The following is a 20,734-nucleotide window of genomic DNA, read 5'->3' as shown; positions in this document are numbered from 1 at the left end:
GTGCTGTTTAATTTTACCATATTAAAATAAAAATAACTATTAACCATCTTTAAGTAATGTGAGATTTTGCAGGACAATGCCAACTGCTGGGTCATGAAGATTCACAAGGTGAATGAACACAAGGCTGAATCCTACCTGGATCCCACCATTAGACGTTCATCTTTCCCAAATCAAGCACCCGCAGTGCCTCCTACAGTCCATCTTTCCTACACGTTTGTACCACTGTTTTATTTTGTTGGCATTTGCTTTAGAAAATCCCACACAAGACTTAATTTCTAGATAAAATATGTATGTTCTGGTAAAGAATTATTCATGAATTCTTAAAATTAGTGAGAAGGAACAAATCAATTTATACCGAAGCCATACTTTGATGAAGGAGGAAGTGGAATGGATCTAAGGAACTGAGATCCTCAATGAGAGGGAAGAAAAAGTCTTCCATGGGGACAACGGTCCCAAATCACAAACTGTAGTAGTGCCTAGAAGGAGATTACCAGTTGAATGGGGGTCAGTTGACCTTTAAGATCACTTCCAAATAAAAATAATGATAATAATGTGCAATGCTTTGGCTTTGTCATTTGTCATTCTATCATAATCAAAATTGGATTTTTTTAGGTATGACTGGCTGAGTAGGCACCCTCTCTCATTCAATGTGCATCACTCCCAGAGATATATACTTTGGGAAAAGAGCACCTCATAGTGTATAATCCTTATTAAGTCAAGTGTTTATAAAAATCCTACTCCCTGGCTAGACTCTAAACTTTAAATTTTCACCATTCAATAATTTTAACATGTCAGCTATACATATATATATATATATATATATATATATATATTTTAAAAAAACAACATGTTTTCCTTCTTTTTGTCTTGCAGAAGTTGATGCAGGTAAAGTATAAAGAAACATGTTTTTTTTTTTTTTTTTTAATTGCTTTTTGGGGAAGGAAATGTCCCTTCAATTATAAAGTCATATCTTTAAAAAACAGGAAAATGATTGATAGATAGATACATATATAGATAGACTTATAAAGAAATATTTACTTTCACATAGTTATAGTTTGTGGTACTACATTTGTTTTATTAAAAATTCAAACTTTTTTTCAGATTGAAGTATAATTTATCTTCCATTAACAAAAACGAGGATCTTAAATCTGACATATGATTACAATTAAAATGCTGAAAGGAGTTATGAGGCATTTAAATCATCCTTGAATTAGAATGCTTGCAGCATATTTCTCAGAGTTGACTTTAACACATTACCTTTGTTGCAGCATCAAAGCAGATAAATCCTGTGCTGAAGTCAATTGTGAGTCCCATTAGATGACTTTCTAGCACACATGCATAGGTCTTGCACTAGGTAGAACAGAAAGTATTGTTACTTTTCATGTTATTGATGCAATATTAATATTAAGAACTATGTGACAGCTTCTGCAGTAAGTACTTCATACAATATCTAATTTAATATTAACAATAATTGGATAAAGAAGGGAGGATTATCAACATTTTAATGTTAACGAAACAGAAGCTGAGAGTGTTGGGTTTTATTTTTAACTTGCCAAGGTGTATGCCTGGCCAAGTTTCCAATCCTGCTTCCTCTAGTTTTGTCTTTACGTTGTGCTACACTGTTGGTTTTTGCTGTATTGACAATAAAGGTGGTATATAAAAAGTTTTAGGTGTAGGCAAGTTTATGTTAAGTCGTTATTTACTGTAGCCAACCATTTTCATTAAACAGAAAGATAACTATTGTTAAATAGCACTGTCTTGAATTCTCAGGATATCAATTTTATGGATATTATTAAACCACATTCTCATGCACACAAATACAAATTTAGTAACCAAGCCAAAAGAGTAGATCTTGATCTTAAGAGTCTTTCTCTGTTCTTCAATGTTGCACAAGATATTCCTACAGATATGTACCACTTTCCAATTTATTTATTTAGAACTACAGGCAATTTTTAAAAATCAACAAGTAATTACTTTCACAGTGAGGTCAGATAATATTATAATTTTTCTTTTTTCTTTTTTTCTTTTGAAACAGAGTCTTGCTCTGTCACCCAGGCTAGAGTATAGTGGCACAATGTCAGCTCACTCTAATCTCTGCCTCTTGGGTTCAAGCAATTCTCTTGCTTCAGCTTCCAAGTAGCTGGGACTAGAGTCATCTGCCACTGTGCCTGGCAAATTTTTGTATTTTTAGTAGAGGTGGGGTTTCACCATCTTGGCCAGGCTGGTCTCAAACACTTGACCTCATGATCCACCCACCTCAGCCTCCCAAAGTGCTGGGATTACAGGCGTGAGCCCCTGTGCCCAGCCTAATTTTTCATATTAAATATGGATACCGAAATATAAAGAAAACAGGATATAAATCAAATATGAAATAAAAACTTGAGGTTTATATATGCCACGATGTATTGTTACATCTATAAGCCAGTTTTATTTGCATTTAATTTTAAATCATGGTGGAATATTCCAATCATGAAAAATATTTGTGATTCATGTACAAGACGAGAGAGAAGTAGAGAGAGAGACAAAGAGAGAAGATAAAAAGGAAGAGAAGTTTATCTGAAGTAAATTTTTAATACCTATCCTTACCTTGTATTTTTTCACAATATCGTATGTAAAACTGCACTAATTGAATCCTATTCTGAATGTAATCATAACTAAATACATCAAGTTGCCTTCACCAAAAATTACATTCTTGTGTTTAAGCCTTATTAGCATAGAAAAATTATAATGATGCAAAATTATTATTGGAGTTACTTTTTTAAAAAAAAAGCAGACTAAAGAACATACTTAATGGGCCTCAAAAGTCCATTTTGGGGAGTAATTATATTTGTTTAATACATGAGCATTGTGCCTGCTTACATCCACCCATTAGCACTTTATTAAAACTATTATCAACATTAAGGAATGTTTAAGGCTATAAAATTTTCTCCTAATTTAAACATAATGGTTTGCTAATTTCAAGGATTGTCATTTAAACAAGAAAATGTCAGGTGAAAATAAATTCGGTGCAGCATATTAAAATTTTTCTATTAAGTTCAGCACTACAAATTAAATTAGATTTTTCTCAATAATCATTATATTGAAACAAATAGATGCGCTATAAATTGAGACTCATTGAAGTCTCAATTTATATATAGCCTCAAGTTCTATCATTTATAATATTAATAGCATATCATGAGTATAGTTAACATGTGTTTAATATTGAAATATTAATTTGTTGTTTAATTTGTTTCCTTAAAAACAAATTATACAGAGAAAAATCAATAAATAAATTATCCTTTTTAAGGAAGTTTAAATGAGAAACACTTCGAAAGTCAATTCATTACTTTTTTTTCTGCTTGTTTTACAACAGAACTTATGTTCCTTCTTTATTTAATTCCCTACCAACTTTAATGGAAGTGATAAATTAAGAATATAGAAGAAAAACATGTAAGGTTCTTCACGTAAATATATTCACATCTTGAATTTTGAAAGTAACACTACAAAGGTATTCAGCCATTGATTTCTCATATAGTAAACAAAAAAAGTTATAAAATCTGTAGAAAAACTAAAAGCTAAGAAGACATTAAATATTTTACCTTTCACTTCTGACATGTATCTTACACTGGCATTGTGAATGGGCAAGGAGATAGTCCAGTGTATTTCAGTGAATATCAGTTTACAGAACACAGTGCCCAGATTGAAAGATTTTATCTCTATCTAATTTATAAATATCAGGAGACTTAAAATAAAATACTAAATTGGAACCAAAATGTTAAAATTACCATGTAGTTGTTTCCAAGCAAACTGGACTGTTGTAGAGAAATAATAATTTTGAAAACTAAATTTGAATAACAAAACTGTCAACTTGCATTCCATTAAATTATATTTTAATGCTTTAAATAGTCTTGGACCTTGACTTGGAATAAAAATCATATTTAATATATTTTTGTTTCCATTTTTGATATAATATATATTTTTTTGAATTGTTCTATGAACTAATTGTGGAAACTATTTTTTTAGCTATTTAAGACTTTTTAGATGCATGAAGATAAAAGCAGAGTTATTGAAAAGAGTCAGCTGAACAATTAAAAAAACTATAATTGGAGTTTTCTTTCTGTCCTCTTCCTCTGATTGTAATGACATACTGGTACAACTTGATGTGTTGACTACAGAGGTTTGTGGTCAGAAAATAGAAATCAGTTCAACATGTTCAAAATATATGTATCCAACAATCCTGTTTTAAGCAAACTTTCCAGAATAGTCAGTGCTAGATTATTCACCATATTTGTTTTCATAATTAAGTGTCCATGTGTGTATTTTAGGTCCTTGCTCTATGGATCCATTTGCATGTGGCAAGCGCATGATAACCTTTCAGTTTGTCCATGGGTCTGTTTGAGGTCAGCCACAGAACCAACTTTGAGAGGCTGTTTCGTTCAATGTTCTTGTGAAGATAGAGGCTGAGGGCTCTATAAAGTTTGATCTAGTGTATAACTTCACAGTTAAGAAACAAAGTTCAATAAATATCTGTTGACTACTCATGATGTGCAAAATGCACTGGACCATGGTTGGCACATGAATAAGGTAATTCCAAACAATCTATAATTTAGTGCAGGGAATAACAAGCACATGTCACTGCAATACAAAACAGACTGAGTGTGAGCAACCCTTAAAGAAAAGACAAATAAATGGAAGAATCTTATAGATGCTGCTATAAATAAGTAGAAAATATGGTATAAATTTTATCACTAAACTATGCTATTTTAAAATCTATTTCCTATAATTGTATTTCTAATCAGATGTATCAGTTTTATGATTTTTGTTCTTGTATGTGTTAATGATTTTAAGTAAAAATGTAATTGCTTTTCACGAATAGTATGAATGAAATTGATTAGTTTGCATTTTCTTTTCTGTTAAAAAAAAAAAAACAGACAAGTATGTTATATCGTGTTCAAAAGTGAGAAGAGTTGTTTGAACAGGATAATTGTAGGAGGAGTATTGGCAAGCATTAGGCATGGTGGGCTGGAAATCAGAAACATGTTCCTGGATGATATGACCTTTGATAAAAAGTTTCAAAACCTCTATAAGGCTTTGAAGGACGGAGGCAAAGGGAAGGTTTTCTAGAAGAAAGAGCATTGTGAGTAAATGATGCCAACAGATTGGAAATTAGGAGGTCATATTTGGAGAACAGGAAGTGACCTTGTCAACAATTAATTAAATTAGAGTATTTTCTATGTTAGATTTAAGTCAGAGTCATGTCTAATTAAAATTAGAAATATATTTTTGATTAGTAGTAGGAAATAGCCTGGAAAGATCAAGTTGTGGAAAAATTAAAATTTTATTCAGAGCTGTATTACTAGTCACTAAATAAAAATGACTAATTATGGAATGTATTTGAGGTCAAGACTCCTGGAACTGTATTTTTACACTACTTTGGAATGATATTAGAATTCTGGGGAAGTGGACATGCATCTCAGCGAGCCACACATCCTGCGGACCCACAGACTCTCACCTGTATCCGTTCTACTTCTAGAAAGGTTGCTGTCTGGAACGCTCTTTCCCACTGGGCGAGGTCACTTTCCAGCTCTACTGAGAAGTACAGGTCCTCCCCAGACTCAGACTGCACGGTGAAGCAGTGTTTCCGTCGGTCCAGCAGGTCACTGTCCTGGTGAAAACCTGGAGTTACACAGGCTGGCACACATCACTTCACATTGCTAACCTGGCCATTCCTGACTGCAGCAAGGTGTGGAAGCCACAGGTAAAAAGATAACACTCTACGAATTCACCATGTCTTCATTACAAATTATTCCAGAACTCCGGGCTTCAAAGTCAATAACTAACACATGACTTCTCTGTCTTTACACTGAAGCATGTCCGTAAAATAGAAGTTAGGGTTTCTGGCTTCAACTCTTACTAACAATATAACCACAAAAGCATTTAACATACAAGACTTGGTTTATTACTGTTCAAAGGGGTGACATACTAACTCTTCCCTTCCTTACATAAATGTTATGATGTTGAAATTAAATAATGCTTGTGAACATGTTTGTAAATTTTAAGGAACTTTATAAGCAACTGAAATATTCTTCTCCATGAGAAATGAAAAAGAAAAATGAGTCTAATTTGTCTACAGCACTAATATTACTTTAAAAAAACACATTATTTACCTTACTTGTGTAACTGTATTTCATTGTATCAAAAAGATGACTTTGATGCTAACAATTTCTTGGTCTTACAAGGAATTTTCAACTAAAGTGTTCACAAATTTACATGTATTCCAATGTAAGAGATTTTAACATAAGAAAAAAAAGTGAAGCAAATAATTTTTGAAATAGAGTAACTCAATGCAACATGTTAGATACAGCATTTTAAATACAGTCATGTGCCGCATAAGGACGATTCGGTTAATGATAAACTGTATATTCAACAGTGATCCTATAAGGTTATAATGGAGCTGAAAAATTCCTATTCCCTAGCAATGTCATAGCCGTTGTAGTGTCATAGAGCAATGCATTACTCATGCGTTTGTGGTCACGCTGGTGTAAACAAACCTGCTGTGCTGACAGCTATATAAGTCTGGCACATATGATTATGATATATGCTACATAATAATCATGATAAGAAAGACTATGCTACTGGTTTATGTATTTACTGTATTATAGTTTTATTGAATTTTTTAGTATACTCCTTCTATTTATTAAAAAAAAATAGTTAACTATAAAACAGGCTCAGGCAGTTCCTTCAGAAGGTATCCAGATGGCAGCATCATTACCATCAGAGATGACAGCTGCATGCGTGTTATTGCCCCTGAAGATCTTACAGTGGGACAAGATGTGATGGTGGAAGACAGTGATATTGGACATCCTGACTCTGTGTAGAACAAGGCTCATGTGTGTTTTTCTGTCTTATTTTTTAAAAATAATTTTAAAAAGTCAAAAATAAAAAATACATTTTTAAATTTAAAAGTAGAAAAAAAGTAGAGAATAAGGATATAGAATAATTTTGTACAGCTGCATAATATGTTTGTGTCTTAAGCTAAGCACTTTTACAAAGAGTCCAACGTTGAAAAAATTAAGTTTGTAAAGTAAAAAATATTACAGTAAGCTAAGGTTAATTTATTATTGAAGAAAAAAATTATTTTTTATAAATGTAGTATAGCCTAAGTGTTCAGTGTTTATAAAGTCTATAGTGCTGTATAGTAACAGCCTAGGCCTTCACATTCACTCACCACTCACTCACTGACTCACCCACAGCAACTTCCATCCTGCAAGCTCCATTCATGGTAAGTGTCCTGTACCTGTGTATCATGTTTTAAAAATCTTTCAGACTGTACTTTTACTTTACATTTTCTATGTGTAGATGTGTTTAAACAACTACTTACCATTGTGTTACTTTTGCCTACAGTATTCAGTATAGTCATATGCTATACAGCTATGCAACCTAGGAGCAACGGGCTGTACTGTATAACCTAGCTATGCAGTAGGTTATGATGTCTCAGGTTGTGTAAGCAAATTCTGTGGTGTTCACACAACAGTGGAACCATCTAACTGAAAGGCATTTCCTAAAATATATCTCGATCATTAAATGACTCATGACTCTATATATGCTGTATATATGCAGTGTACTGAAAACTGTCCAAGGGTTAATCACTGGTATCTGTAATCATTTCTCCTAAGGAGGGATGTAAGTGTATCATTATTAAACACCCAAAATACTAGATGGAATTCTCTGCTTTGGCAAGTGTTTAAAAAATAATAGCTATTTTCTTTGTTTCCCATTTGCATGCAGTCTTACAATCTCTGGAAGAGAGCTAATGGAAGGCAGTTACTTTCAGGGTTGTAGAATTTAGCTCCGACCCTTGTTGCCAGTAGGTGCTCAGAAAGCTAAAATGATGATAAATGCTGTGCTTATTGATTTTCCTACTCTGTCTGAAAGGAGAAAAAAATGAAAACATAATATTTTTGTGAGTACAATCCAATGATAAATTATAAATACTTTTTAGCAGTTTTGGGGTTATAATGTCTATGGAGGCAACAAAGAGAGATAATAACCACACAAGTAAATATGTTAGTACAAATTATTGTAAGTGCCATTATAAAAAAAAATAAGAGGCCGGGGGCGGTGGCTCACACATCTGTAATCCCAGCATTTTGGGAGGCTGAGGCAGGCAGTTAACCTGAGGTCAGGAGTTCCAGATCAGCCTGTCCAATATCGTGAAACCCCATCTCTACTAAAAATACAAAAATTAGCCAGATGTGGTGGCGCATGCCTGTAATTCCAGCTATGCAGGAAGCTGAGGCAGGAGAATCACTTGAACCTGGACAAGGAGGTTACAGTGAGCCAAGACTGTGCCACTGCACTTCAGCGTGGGCAACAAAAGGGAAACTCCATCTCAAAAATGGAAGAAGAAGGAGGAGAAGGAGGAGGAGGAGAAGAAGAAGAAGAAGAAGGAGAAGGAGGAGGAGGAAGAGGAGGAGGAGGATGAACAGAAGAAGCAGCTGCACAGGAAGAGGTAGAGGAAGAAGAATTACATCACAATACATTGAAAAGCCAGAGGAATGTTCTCTAGGAAATAAATTTGTGACTGAAAATGAGTAGAAGATTAAAGATAAAGTATAGAAAAAGGGTGTTCTTTCCAGAGAGTGGATGGGGCTGGTAGGGATCAAGTGAGGTACTTCAGGAATTTAAAAAAAAAAAAAAAAAAAAAAAAAAAAAAAAAAAAAAAAAAAAAAAAAAAAAGGTGGCAGACACATTGAGAGCTAAAGCTAGGGAAAGACATGGGATGATTGGTCTGCTTATAAATTTTGGACTTGAACACAGTATAATGACAAGCTACTATAGCAAAAATTTTAGTATGCCCTCTCTTTATACTGCAGATATTTCAACATCTACATTAGCTTTTTGAATTGATAAATTGGCACAAAAACTGTAACTCAACATTGCAGTTTCCAGAAACTTTGCCAATTTTATGGTTTATTAAATTGGCCTTAATCTACATTATAATAAAAATGTTATCTAATGTCATTATTAGTCAGAAAAATTTGGTATTTTTTCCTTTTCATAAATCACATGTAGCAATAGGATCTTAAAATGGCCTTCATGTAAGATTTTCTATTCTCTTGGCAAAACTTTACTCCTTTACTCTTTTAAAACTCAATTTAAGATCTTCTGTTGTATTACCCAAGTGGTGACTCTCTCTCAGACAAAGGATCCTCTAATCAACTCTGCAAATACAGTTTCAGCATATCTGAAAACTTCTTGCAATTTCCTATTGTTATTTATAAGATACTTCTCATGAACTGACTCATACCACAAATTGCATCTGAGCACCCAGGTCTCATTTTAGTGAGGGAGAGAAATATGTTAAAATAATGAGCATATGACAGTGCTATAGAGGTAACATGCTAAGGAAGCAGAATAAGGAGCCATAAATCATCTTGAGGTAAAGTAGGAGGGGGAAAGTTGTATTGTAGGGAGAGACTGTAGTACTATCAAGGACTTAAAGACAAATGCAAGAGCAATGTGATGTAAGCCTTTAAAAGACCAGATGATCCTGCTAAGAAATTCACAAAATGCACCTGCCAGGAAAAGATATTGGAGTTTCAAGTGAGAAGGAGGCAGTATAAACTGTAAGTTTTAGATGGCTAAGAGTGGATGAGTGGGAAGAGTAGAAAGTTCAGAAAAAGCAGAAGATCCTTTATCAGAAATTCAGTGAAAAGTGACTATAGCTCAATCATTTTAAAGGTCTACTTTCAAAGTAATCATGTAAAATCATTGACACTAGATTTCTCTTACTAGAGTTTCTACTTTTGCTGCCTATAACATTTCAAAAGATTGTGTTCCTTTATGGTTGCAGTCATTATCAAGTTATATGCAAGCAATTATATATATATATATATATATATATATATATATATATCTGAAAAACTAAATAACATACTCTTAGAGGCTGGCATTGACTAGAAGTATTAGTATAATAAGGAGTATTTACACATGATTATTCACATAGGTATAAGTAAGAATGTATATATTCCTCTTTCTCACCCTCATTCTCTCACTCACACCCATGCAGGAGCTGTCAGAAGGTGATAAGAATAAAAGCTCTAGCTTCAAAATTCTGTCTGGATTTGAATCTCCTCTCTTTTATTTATTAGTAGGTGATCTTTGGCAAGTTCATTACCATATAATAGCTTCCTTCACTCATCACTAAAGTGGAAAAAATTAATTGATCTGATGATTAAATAAGATACTATATTTAATTATTTGCTTAGTCTAATACTTGGAAGTACTTAATTCATGTTGGGTATTTCTGTTATCAGTTTTGATTCAACAAAATAAATATAGATAAATATTTGTATCATTTCCTAACTTGCCCTCTATGGTTTGCTGTCTGCATGCATTTCTCTTTTGTCAAAGTGTGACTTATACCCGAGTAGAAACAATAGCCTCCAGAATACTTTTTTGCCAATTGGAAAGTATCATTTAATAATGGTAATGATAATAATAATAGCTAAACACAACAAGAACACATTTTTTGCATTTTTCTAAATTTTCTCACTTCTCCAGAAGTATCTTCTATTTTGTTAGATTTGTTCCAAGTCCCCTGAACACTTTCTATAGACCGATAACCATATGCTGTCCTTCACTGGAGACCTCTCAGATGTATAAAGCAGTATTACAAAGAAACAACAGGGTTTTTTTTTCAAGATAGCTAACTAGATGCTTTTCCAGGGTACTTCGTCCACTTACAAGAGTAACAGTGATGTGTAGACAATCACACTTTCCACATATGAAAGCAAAATCAAATATTTGGACCCCGAACTCACTATACCAAAGGGCTAAGCTTAGGTAGTGAGTCATGAAAAAACTCCCTTCCTTTCATTCCCAAAAAGCTGTAATTTCATGTTTACTTTACTTTACGTAAAATGTAGCTTTTCTGCACATGAATAAGATCCTCACAAGAATGTGACCTCTTATTTCTTTGCCTACCCAGACTTTTGTTCTTTCTTCTTCCTCCTGCTTGCTTTTTCCTGTTAAATATTGAAGTTCCCAGAACACTTTTTAAAAAAAGCACAGGGTCTAGATCTCCTTGTGATTTGTGTTTCTTTTTCCCAGTCATGTTCTCAACCTTAGCAAAATAAACCTCTAATTGATTAAGATCCACTTCAGTCACTTTTTTTGTTTACAAATGTATTATCCAAGAGAGAACACAGGAGTTTAACAGAAACACATGAAGAAACTCCAGAATCTGACCAGAAAAAGAAAAGCAGTCAGCCTGTGTGGCTGGGACTGGCTGAAAATGAGAAGACAATAAAATCTCAATACAGGAGAGGGTGAGTGAGTATCTCTCTGTGGTCCACTTTCCCACTATAGATTCATGTAATTCAGGCCACAGTAGAGCACCATGACTTTTCTAAGCCCTAGATCTACCTTGGGGAGTGGCTGGGAGACCGTAAGAAGTACCTGCTCTGGGACCTGGGAACCTACAACAGAACACCATTCTTGATCCTAGCTCTTTTCAAGTTGTTCACAGTCCTGAAAACTAGCAGCAGTGGCAGACTTTGGCATTAAATATACTCTAACTGTATCCTGGGGATCTGGTTCTCAAGCAGGGAAGAGGTTCCCACAGCTGGAACTGATAATCAAGTACGGCATGGGCTCCAGCCATTGGCATGTTGGAACCAGGCTCATCCTATCTTTCAATTTACCCCTTCCCCTGCCAGAGCAGGAGGGGATTTGCTTGGGAGGTATGGTGTTGGGCTGAGCAGTGACTCCTAAGGCCTGGGACAGTTTGTGTTGATAACTAGAAGCAAACTACACTAACTAAGTGAATATCCAAACCTACTGGCATAGTTGAGAAGGTGGTGGGCCCCACAAAAACTGGGGCATGAGAGAAAATCAGATCTCACTCCTCTTGGCCAAGGTAGCAGTACTGAGTCCACACCTTTATCCTTATATACTCACAAACTAGAAAACCTAGAGGAAATGGACAAATTCCTGAAAACTTACTACCTCCTAAGATTGAATCAGGAAGAAATAGAAACCTTGAATAGACAAATAACAACATTGGATTTAAAATCCAATTAAAAAATCTCCCAACTAAGAAAAACCTCCCAACAAAGAAAATCCCAGGGATAGATGGATTCACATCCAAATTCTAGCAAATGTACAAGGAAGAACTGGTGCCAATACTCCTGAAACCCTTCAAAAAAATTGAAAAAGAATTTCTCCCTAACTTATTATACAAACTATATCACCCTGATACCAAAGTCAGGCAGAAACACAACAAAAAAAATAAAACTACAGACATATATCCCTAATTAACACAGATATAAAAAATCTCAACAAATTCTCAGCAAACTAAATCCAACACATCAAAAAGATATTACATCATGATCAACTCAATTTTACACTAGAAATGCAAGAATGATTCAACATATGCAAACAAATAAATGCTATACATTACCTAAACAGAATTAAGGCCAAAAATCATATGATCATCTTAATAGACACAGAAAAAGAATTTTTTAAAATTCAACATTGCTTCATAAGAGCACAATCTCAAAACCCTCAATAAATGAGGCATAGAAGGAACATACCTCAAAATAATAAAGGCCATATATGACAAACCCACAGTCAACATCATACTGAAAATGGAGAAGTTGAAACATTCCCCGTAAGAACTGGAATATGAGAGGGATGTCCACTCCTAAGACTCCTATTTAACACAGTAATATAGTACTAGACAGAACAATTAGGCAACAGAAATAAACCAAAGGCACCCAAATTGGAAAACAGGAAGTCAATTATCCTTGTTTGCTGATGATATAATCACGTATCTCAAAAAATCTAAAGACTACACCAAAAAAGTTTTAGATTTGATAAATAAATTTAATAAAGTTTCATAATACAAAATTAACATACAAAAATCTGTAGCTTTTCTATACAGCAACAATAATGCAGTTGAAAGGAGGGCAATCTTATTCATAATAACTTCCAAAAAAATCCAGAAACATATTTAAGCAAGGCTGTGAAAGAGTTCCACAAGAAAAACTACAAAACACTGATAAAAGAAATTATAGTTGATACAAACAAATGACAAAACAGCCCATACTCATGGATCAATAGAATTAATACTGTTAAAATGAACATATTTCCCAAAACAATTTACAATTTCAATGCAATGCCTATCAAAATACCAATGCCATATTTCACAGATTAGAAAATTATAAATTCTAAAATTGATATGGAATCCCAAAAGACCCCAAATTAGCCAAAGCAATCATAAACAAAAATAGCAAAGCTGGAGGCATCACATTACCTGACTTCAAATAATACAAGATGTCTATGGTAAGCAAAATAGCATGGTACTGGTGTAAAAACAGACAAATAGATCAATGAAACAAAAAAGAGATCCCAGAAATAAAGCCATATACCTACAGCCACGTGAACTTTGTCAAAGTCAACAAAAATATACACTGGGTAAGGGACATTTTCTTTCATAAATGGTGCTAGGAAAATTGGGTGGCCATATGCAGTAAATGAAACCAGATTCCTATCACTCACCATATAACAAAATTAACTCAAGGTGAATTAAAGACCATAAGACTTGAAACTATTAATATCCTAGAAGAAAACCTAGGGACATCTTCTGTACATTGGCCTAGGCAAAGATTTTATGACCAAGTCCTCAAAGAAAACAAAAATAGGCAAATAGGACTTCATTAAATTAAAAACTTCTCAAATCAAAAGAAATAACTGACAAAGTAAATATACAACCTAAGAATGAGAAAAAAAAATTTCAAACCATGCAACTAAGAGAGGGCTAATATTCAGAATATATGAGGAACTCAGACAACTCAACAAGAAGAAAACAGCCCCATTAAAAAGTGGGCATTGGCATGAAAAGACGTTTTGTCAAAAGAAAACATACAAGTGACCATGAGACATATGAAAAATGCTCAACATCACTAATCATAAGATAAATTCAAATTTAAACCACAACGAGACACCATCTTATCCCAGTCAGAATGGCTATTACTAAAATGTCATAAAACAACAGATTTCATGAGGATCTAGAGTAAAGGAAATGCTTATACACTGTTGGTGGAAATGTACATTAGTACAACCTTTATGGAAAACAACATGGAGATTCCTCAACAAAATAAAAATAGAACTACCATTCAATCTAGCAATTCCACTACTGGGTATATACCCAAAGGAAAAGAAACCATTTTATCAAAGCAAGACATGCACTTATGTTTATCACAGCACTATTCACAAGAGCAAACATATGGAATCAACCTATGTGTTGAATAATAAAAATTATATATATATACATATACATATATTTAAAATTCAATACTACTCATCCATTGAAAAGAATACAATTATGTCTTTTGCAGCAACATTGATGGAACTGGAGGCCATTATCCTAAATGAAATAACTCAGAAACAGAAAGTCAAATACTGTATGTCTTCACCTATAAGTGGGAACTAAACAATGGGTAAGTCTGGACATATAGAATGGAATAACTGACATTGAAGACTTCAAAAGGTAAGAGGGTGGAAGACGGGTAAAGGTTAAAAATTTACCTATTTGGGTAACTGGTGCACTAGAAGCTCACATTTCACCACTACAAAATATATGCATGCAAGAAATTACACTTGTACCTCCTAAGTATAAATAAATAAATAAATAAATAAATAAATAAATAAATAAATAAGAAACAAAAAACAAAGACAAAAATTAAAACTCACTCATAATTCCTTCATTTAAGAATAATAACTATTAATATTTTGGCTTATCTACTCAGTAAATAAACTATACTTGACTGTCAGAAACAGTGTATTGCTAAGCATTTTGTGTCTCTATTATAAATGGTATTGTTCTTTTGATTTTTTTTTAAACATTGGTTGTTAATGTAAAGAAACACTACTAATTTTTGTGTTGATATTGTATCCTGTAACTTTACTAAATTTGTTTCCATTTCTAACAGTTTTTTTTGTGTGTGTGAGTGAGTGGGAGGACCTTGGGTTTTTTTTAACATATAAGATCATGTCACTTGCAAACAAGGACAATTTAGCATTTTCTTTTTCAGTTTGTATGCCATTTATTTCTTCCTCGCAATTTCTCTGGCTTGGATCTTCAACACTATAATGAATAGGAGTGGTGATAGTGGACATTCTTGTCTTGTTTCAGGTCTTACAGGAAATGCTTTCAACTTTTCCTTGTTGAGAATAATGTTGGTTTTTGGCTTGTCATATATGGCCTTTATTGTGTTGAAGTACATTTCTTTTATAACTAATCGGTTGGCAGTCCTTTTTTAATCATAAAAGACTGTTGAATTTTGCCAAATGTTTTGTGTTTTATAAAATGATTATATGATATTTGTCCTTCATTTCATTAATGTGGTGTATCCCATTTATTAGTTTGCAAATGTTGAACCATCCTTGCATTCCAAGGATAAATCCCACTTGATCATGGTAAATGATTATTTTAATGTGTTGTTGAATTTGTTTGGCTAGTATTATGTTGAGTATTTTCACAGTTATGTTTATAAAGTGTGTTGGCTTATAATTTTCTTTTCTTGTGATGTCTTTGCCTTTGGTATCAGGGTAATGCTATCCTCATAAAAAAAGTTTGGAAGTGTTACCTCATGAATTATTCGGAGTAATTGGTAGAGAATTGGCATCAGTTCTTTTAAAAATGTTTGATAGAATTAAACAGTGAGGCCATCAGGCCTTGGACTTTTCTTTGATGGGAGACTTCTTATTACTAATTTGGTATCCTCACTCATTGATGGCCTCTTCAGATTTTTATTTATTCAGCATTTACTCTTAGTAGGTTGTATGTGTCCCAGAATGCATTCATTTCCTCTAGGTTATCTAATTTGTTGTCATATACCTTTTCGTAAATTTGCTTATGATCCTCCATATTTCTGTGGTATTAGATGTAATGTTTCATTTTTAATTGCTGATTTTGTTTGAGTCTTTTATATTTTTCTTAGTTTAGCTAAAGATTGTGAATGTGATATATTTTTCAAAAAAACAACTCTTCATTTCCTTGGTCTTTCTTTTCTAGTCTCTAATTCATTTATTTATTTATTTTTATTATTTTCTTCCTTCTAATAATTTTGGACTGTTTCCTCTTGCTTTACTGGTTTTTTGAGGTGTAACATTAGGTTACTTATATGAAATCTTTCTTCTTTTGTAATGTAGGTGGTTGTTGATATAAACTTCCCTATAAGATTTGCTTTTCTGTATCCCACAGGTTTTGGTATGTTATGTTTTCATTTTCATTTGTCTCAAGAAATTTTTAAATGTATCTTTTAATTTTATCATTGACCCATTGGTTGTTCAGGAGCATGTCATTTAATATTCATATATATGTGAATTTATAAAATTCTTACTGTTATTGATTTCTAGTTTCATATTACTGAGGTTGAAAAAAGTACTTGATATAATTTTAATCTTCATAAATTTGCTGAGACTTGTCCTGTGGCTTAAATGATTTATCTTGGATAATATCCCACGTGTGCTTGAGCAGAATGTGCATTCTGTTGCTGTCAAGTGGAATGTTCTACAAATGTCTATTAGGTCCATTTGGTCTAAGGTGTTAATTCAAATCCAATATTTCCTTATTAATTTTCTGTCTGGGTGATCTGTCCAATTTTGAAGCCTCTATAATTATTTTATTGCAATTCATCTCTCTTTTCAGATCCTTTAATATTAGCTTTATATATTTAGGTGCTCTACTGTTGGGTGCATTTATATATCTACAATTGTTACATACTCTTAAAGAACTTACCCCTTTATCACTATATAATGTTCTTCTTTGTCCTTTTTATAGTTTTTGATTCAACATCTGCTTTGTTTAAGACAAGTATTGCCACATCTGATTCTTTTTAGTTTCTATTTGCATGGAATGTCTTTTTCTATTTCTTCCATGTGTGTCCTTAAAAGGGAGGTACATGTATTGCAATCAGCATATAGTTGGGTTTTGTTTTTATCCATTCATTCATTTATTAGAAAATTTATTTCATTTCTAATCAAGATGAGCATTGAAAGTTAAGGATTTACTACTGCTACTTAGTTGTTTTATGTGTTTTTTTGTTTATTTCATAGAATTTTTTCATTTTTCATCTCTTGCTGTCTTTTTTTGTGGTTTCACGGTTTTATATAGTCATATGTTTTGAATTTGTTTCATGTTTATTTTGTGCAGGTCATGCAGATTTTTGCTATTTGGTTACCAGGAAGCTTACAATAGTCTATTTCACAGTCTATTTCTATTACTTATAATTGTCTATTTCAAGCTGACAACTTTGATTGCATAAAACCACTTTATACGTGAAAACATTTTCAGCTACTGAAAAAAGTTACTTATTTTTACAATTATTAATTTTAAATAAATTTTTAAATAATTGTAAATAAAACATTACATTTGGGATATTTTAAACATTATTTAAAAAATCAAATGAACATTAATATATGCAAATTAATTCTTTATTTCTGAGTTTTAGTTGCTTTATCTGAGAAAAAGAAAGGAGAATACAAGTTTAAATTTCCTCCTTCTTCTTAAGAAACTATAATCCCTTATATAAATTGACATATTCTTCAAATATCATCTCTAGTTTAATCTTTATAGTAATCCACCAAAGTTGGCTATAATTTAATGTATCTAATGAGGGAAATAGGTCTCAAGCACATTGACAACTTTCCCACTTTAGAAGCTATTAATACTTGGCCTAAAAATTAAAAACGTTAGTTTTGGAGGCATTCAGCTTGAGTTTGAATGCCACTTTTGACCACTCCTTTTATCTCTCTAAGAATTAGTGTAGGCATTTTCAACAGGAGATGATACTGCCTGATAGTACCTGCCTTAAGGTTCCTGTGAAGATTAAAAGAATTGATTGATGTGTATCACTTAGAAAAAGTGACTTGAACATACTAAGTAGTCCATAATATTACTAATATCTCATAATGTGACTAATATAATATTAACCATAATTGAAGTAGACTACTATTACAAAACTAGAGCATATCTAACAATGAATCCTGTACATGTTGTGGTACCCATGCACCTAAGAATGCACACACACATATACAGTGTGATATTTTGTGATGTTGCATGGTAGAATACAATGTATATAAGGCAGAGACGAGAAGACTTCATCTTTTAACACAATTAGCTAATAGTATTCACATTGAAGTGAAAACACGCTCACCAGAATTGTGTACTATGTAGATAAATCTGACTCTTCCTCCATTCTATAGAGATCATGTGCTGTATGTGTATGTGTGCTCAAAAAGTGTATGAATTCTATGCTAGCTTAAAATAGCTGCATAAATACAAATACTGATCTCTATAGATATGTATTTATTGTTCCTGTTAACAATAGTATTTTCTATTTGAAGAATATCATTTACATTATATTATTATATTATCAAATGTTTTTATGGATATTATTTCATTTTCCATTCTGCCTTTGAAAAAATTAAGGTTTGAAAAGGCCAAATGACAAACAAGTTCAAATATTGAAAACTCAGAGATTCTGAAATTTACAGGTAAAATACGTTTTTTAAAAAATATAACCACCTTCCACAGTTTTTTGTATTGTCAGAGTTAGAAAACATATTCAAAAATTAGCAATTTTAGGCTTGGAAATCTATGGGGGCAAAGGGGCTTTTATAAGGTAGATAATGGATGAACTCCTGGACACCATTATTACCCTGGAGGACTGGTAGTTTAAATGGCATAGTTCTTTCTGGCAGTGTCTCTCATTTCACTAGCATTTACCTCATTCAGAAACAAATACATTAACCAATCTCTTGGAGCAAAAGCAAGGTTATTTTCCTATGTTTATCATAAGCAGAGAATACATTGACCACAACCATGCTTTTGTTCTTCTAACATGTCCCTTTGTTTATAGCATCCTTACTGATTTATTTGTTAAATCTGTGTACACATCATGGCTTAATTTCTTTCACTAACTTAATATGTCTTAGATTTAGCTTTCCACTGGGCTGGGAGAAATAAAGCTCTATTTTTTTTTTTTAATTTAAAAAAAGGTGAATTTGAGTAAAGGTATGTAGCACATATGGGAAAATGCTGTGCAATTTCAAAGGGAAAATAATTTTTTATATGATAATTTCTTAAAATATGGATAGATCATATGTAGAATGTAATGATCATAAAAACCCTTTTTATCACTGTATTTTATTTGCATTCTTGAACTTTTTATTTAATATACTTAAATCAGTTTTCATTATTATTTTGATTGACATCAGACAGAATTTTCCCTAAGACATTATTATTGAAACAGAAAGAAACTTTACTACCATAAATTAGTATTCCTAGAACCAGAAAAGCAAACAAACAAGAGATACACAAAACAAAATTAATTTCTTATAATATTGTTGAATAGATCACTTTCAAAATTGCTTACTGAGATTAATCCAAATCAAGATTAATAGTTCTAGGATTCATCTTCCAGCTTTTAACTCTAATATTCTATCTCTTAGACTAATTGTATCATAATAAAAAAAGTTCTCAAATTCTTGCTTAGAAAACACACAGACAGAGAGCATGTGGTTTTCCAGAGAAATGGCTACCCAGTGAGGGGGAAATACTACTTGTTTATATAAGTGGGGATATCAGAGGGTCACAAACACTAGGAATTATGGTTGGTCATTTGGTCCTGCCTCCAAAAAATAATTCAAACAAACCCACATTTAAATGTCTACTAAGAATGAAATTACAATTCTTAATCTTTAATACTTTGTATGTAGAATTTGTTCTTCAATGTTCCAGTCTCCCTTTTTGAAAACTTTACCCTCACATGGCAGCTTATACTAATTTTTTTCCTAATCTTTCTTCAATTGTTATTAAAAACAGGTGGTCACCACTTTTTCAAAAGTAACCTTTTATGTCCTTGAGGACAATTATGAAATCACCTTTCAGCTTTCTCTTTATAAAATCAAATGAAGCAAATGATTGGACCTTCCTCACAGGTGCTATGTTTTAGCTATTTAATTATCTTAGTGTCCCTCCACTGCAACTTATTCCACTTTTCCCAAATCCCTCAAGTAGTAAAAGCCATAAAGTAGCAGAATGGACTCATATGGATCTGACCACCACGGGATATAAAGGGAATACTTGTGTCACTTGAAATTACTCTCCTATTTATATACCTTAGTATACTATATTAGTATCTTGCCTAGGGAGATGTAAAAAGTGCAGATCATTGTGGGAAATGGTATCTGGCAGCAAAATGTCTCATAAAATGTGTTCAATTAGTCCTGCACATTTTGTCAGATGAAGAGGAAGGTTTTGGCCAAACTATTCAATTAGTACTCATTAATATGGATGATATCATCTTTGGCCTGGCTTGTGAGTCCTCTTCTAAAGAATGACTCAGGACTAAAGAATGCTCATTCCATCCCAGTCCCATTAGATACTGTCTTCCCCCTATCCCCACCCTATTCACGCCTATAGTTATTTCTTTCTTTTAAAAAAATACAAATAACTTTCAACTGTGGAAATATTTTCAAGTGAAGTTCAAGACTGCATATACTCACTACTATTTCAGAAAGTGTTTTATTTGGGGGGGCTACAGAAATATCCATAGTAGATATTCAACCAAAAAATGGATTGCATTTCTGCTGTGTGCCAGGTGCCGTTCCAGTGTGGGGACATAGCACTAAGCAAAACAGATGACATCTCTGTCTCCTAGAGCTTTGGTTTTAGTGGACA

The 20,734-nt window shown here is 32.8% G+C and overlaps 1 protein-coding gene across 4 annotated transcripts in view; it reads right to left on the bottom strand.

The window, feature by feature from the left end:
• Positions 1-20,734, bottom strand: part of SNTG1 (syntrophin gamma 1) — a 906,932-nt gene that overhangs the window by 96,567 nt on the left and 789,631 nt on the right. For all 4 annotated transcript variants that reach the window (XM_008000591.3, XM_073018076.1, XM_073018075.1 and 1 more), the window contains 2 exons: positions 5,492-5,644; positions 1,258-1,350 (listed from right to left, as the gene is read on the bottom strand). In XM_008000591.3, the coding sequence (XP_007998782.3) occupies positions 1,258-1,350; positions 5,492-5,644 (246 nt within the window). The remainder of the gene's footprint in view (positions 1-1,257; positions 1,351-5,491; positions 5,645-20,734) is intronic.

The sequence above is a fragment of the Chlorocebus sabaeus genome, chromosome 8 (genome assembly GCF_047675955.1).
Source record: "Chlorocebus sabaeus isolate Y175 chromosome 8, mChlSab1.0.hap1, whole genome shotgun sequence".
Lineage (NCBI taxonomy): Eukaryota > Metazoa > Chordata > Mammalia > Primates > Cercopithecidae > Chlorocebus > Chlorocebus sabaeus.
This window is presented reverse-complemented; position numbering and strand designations above follow the sequence as displayed.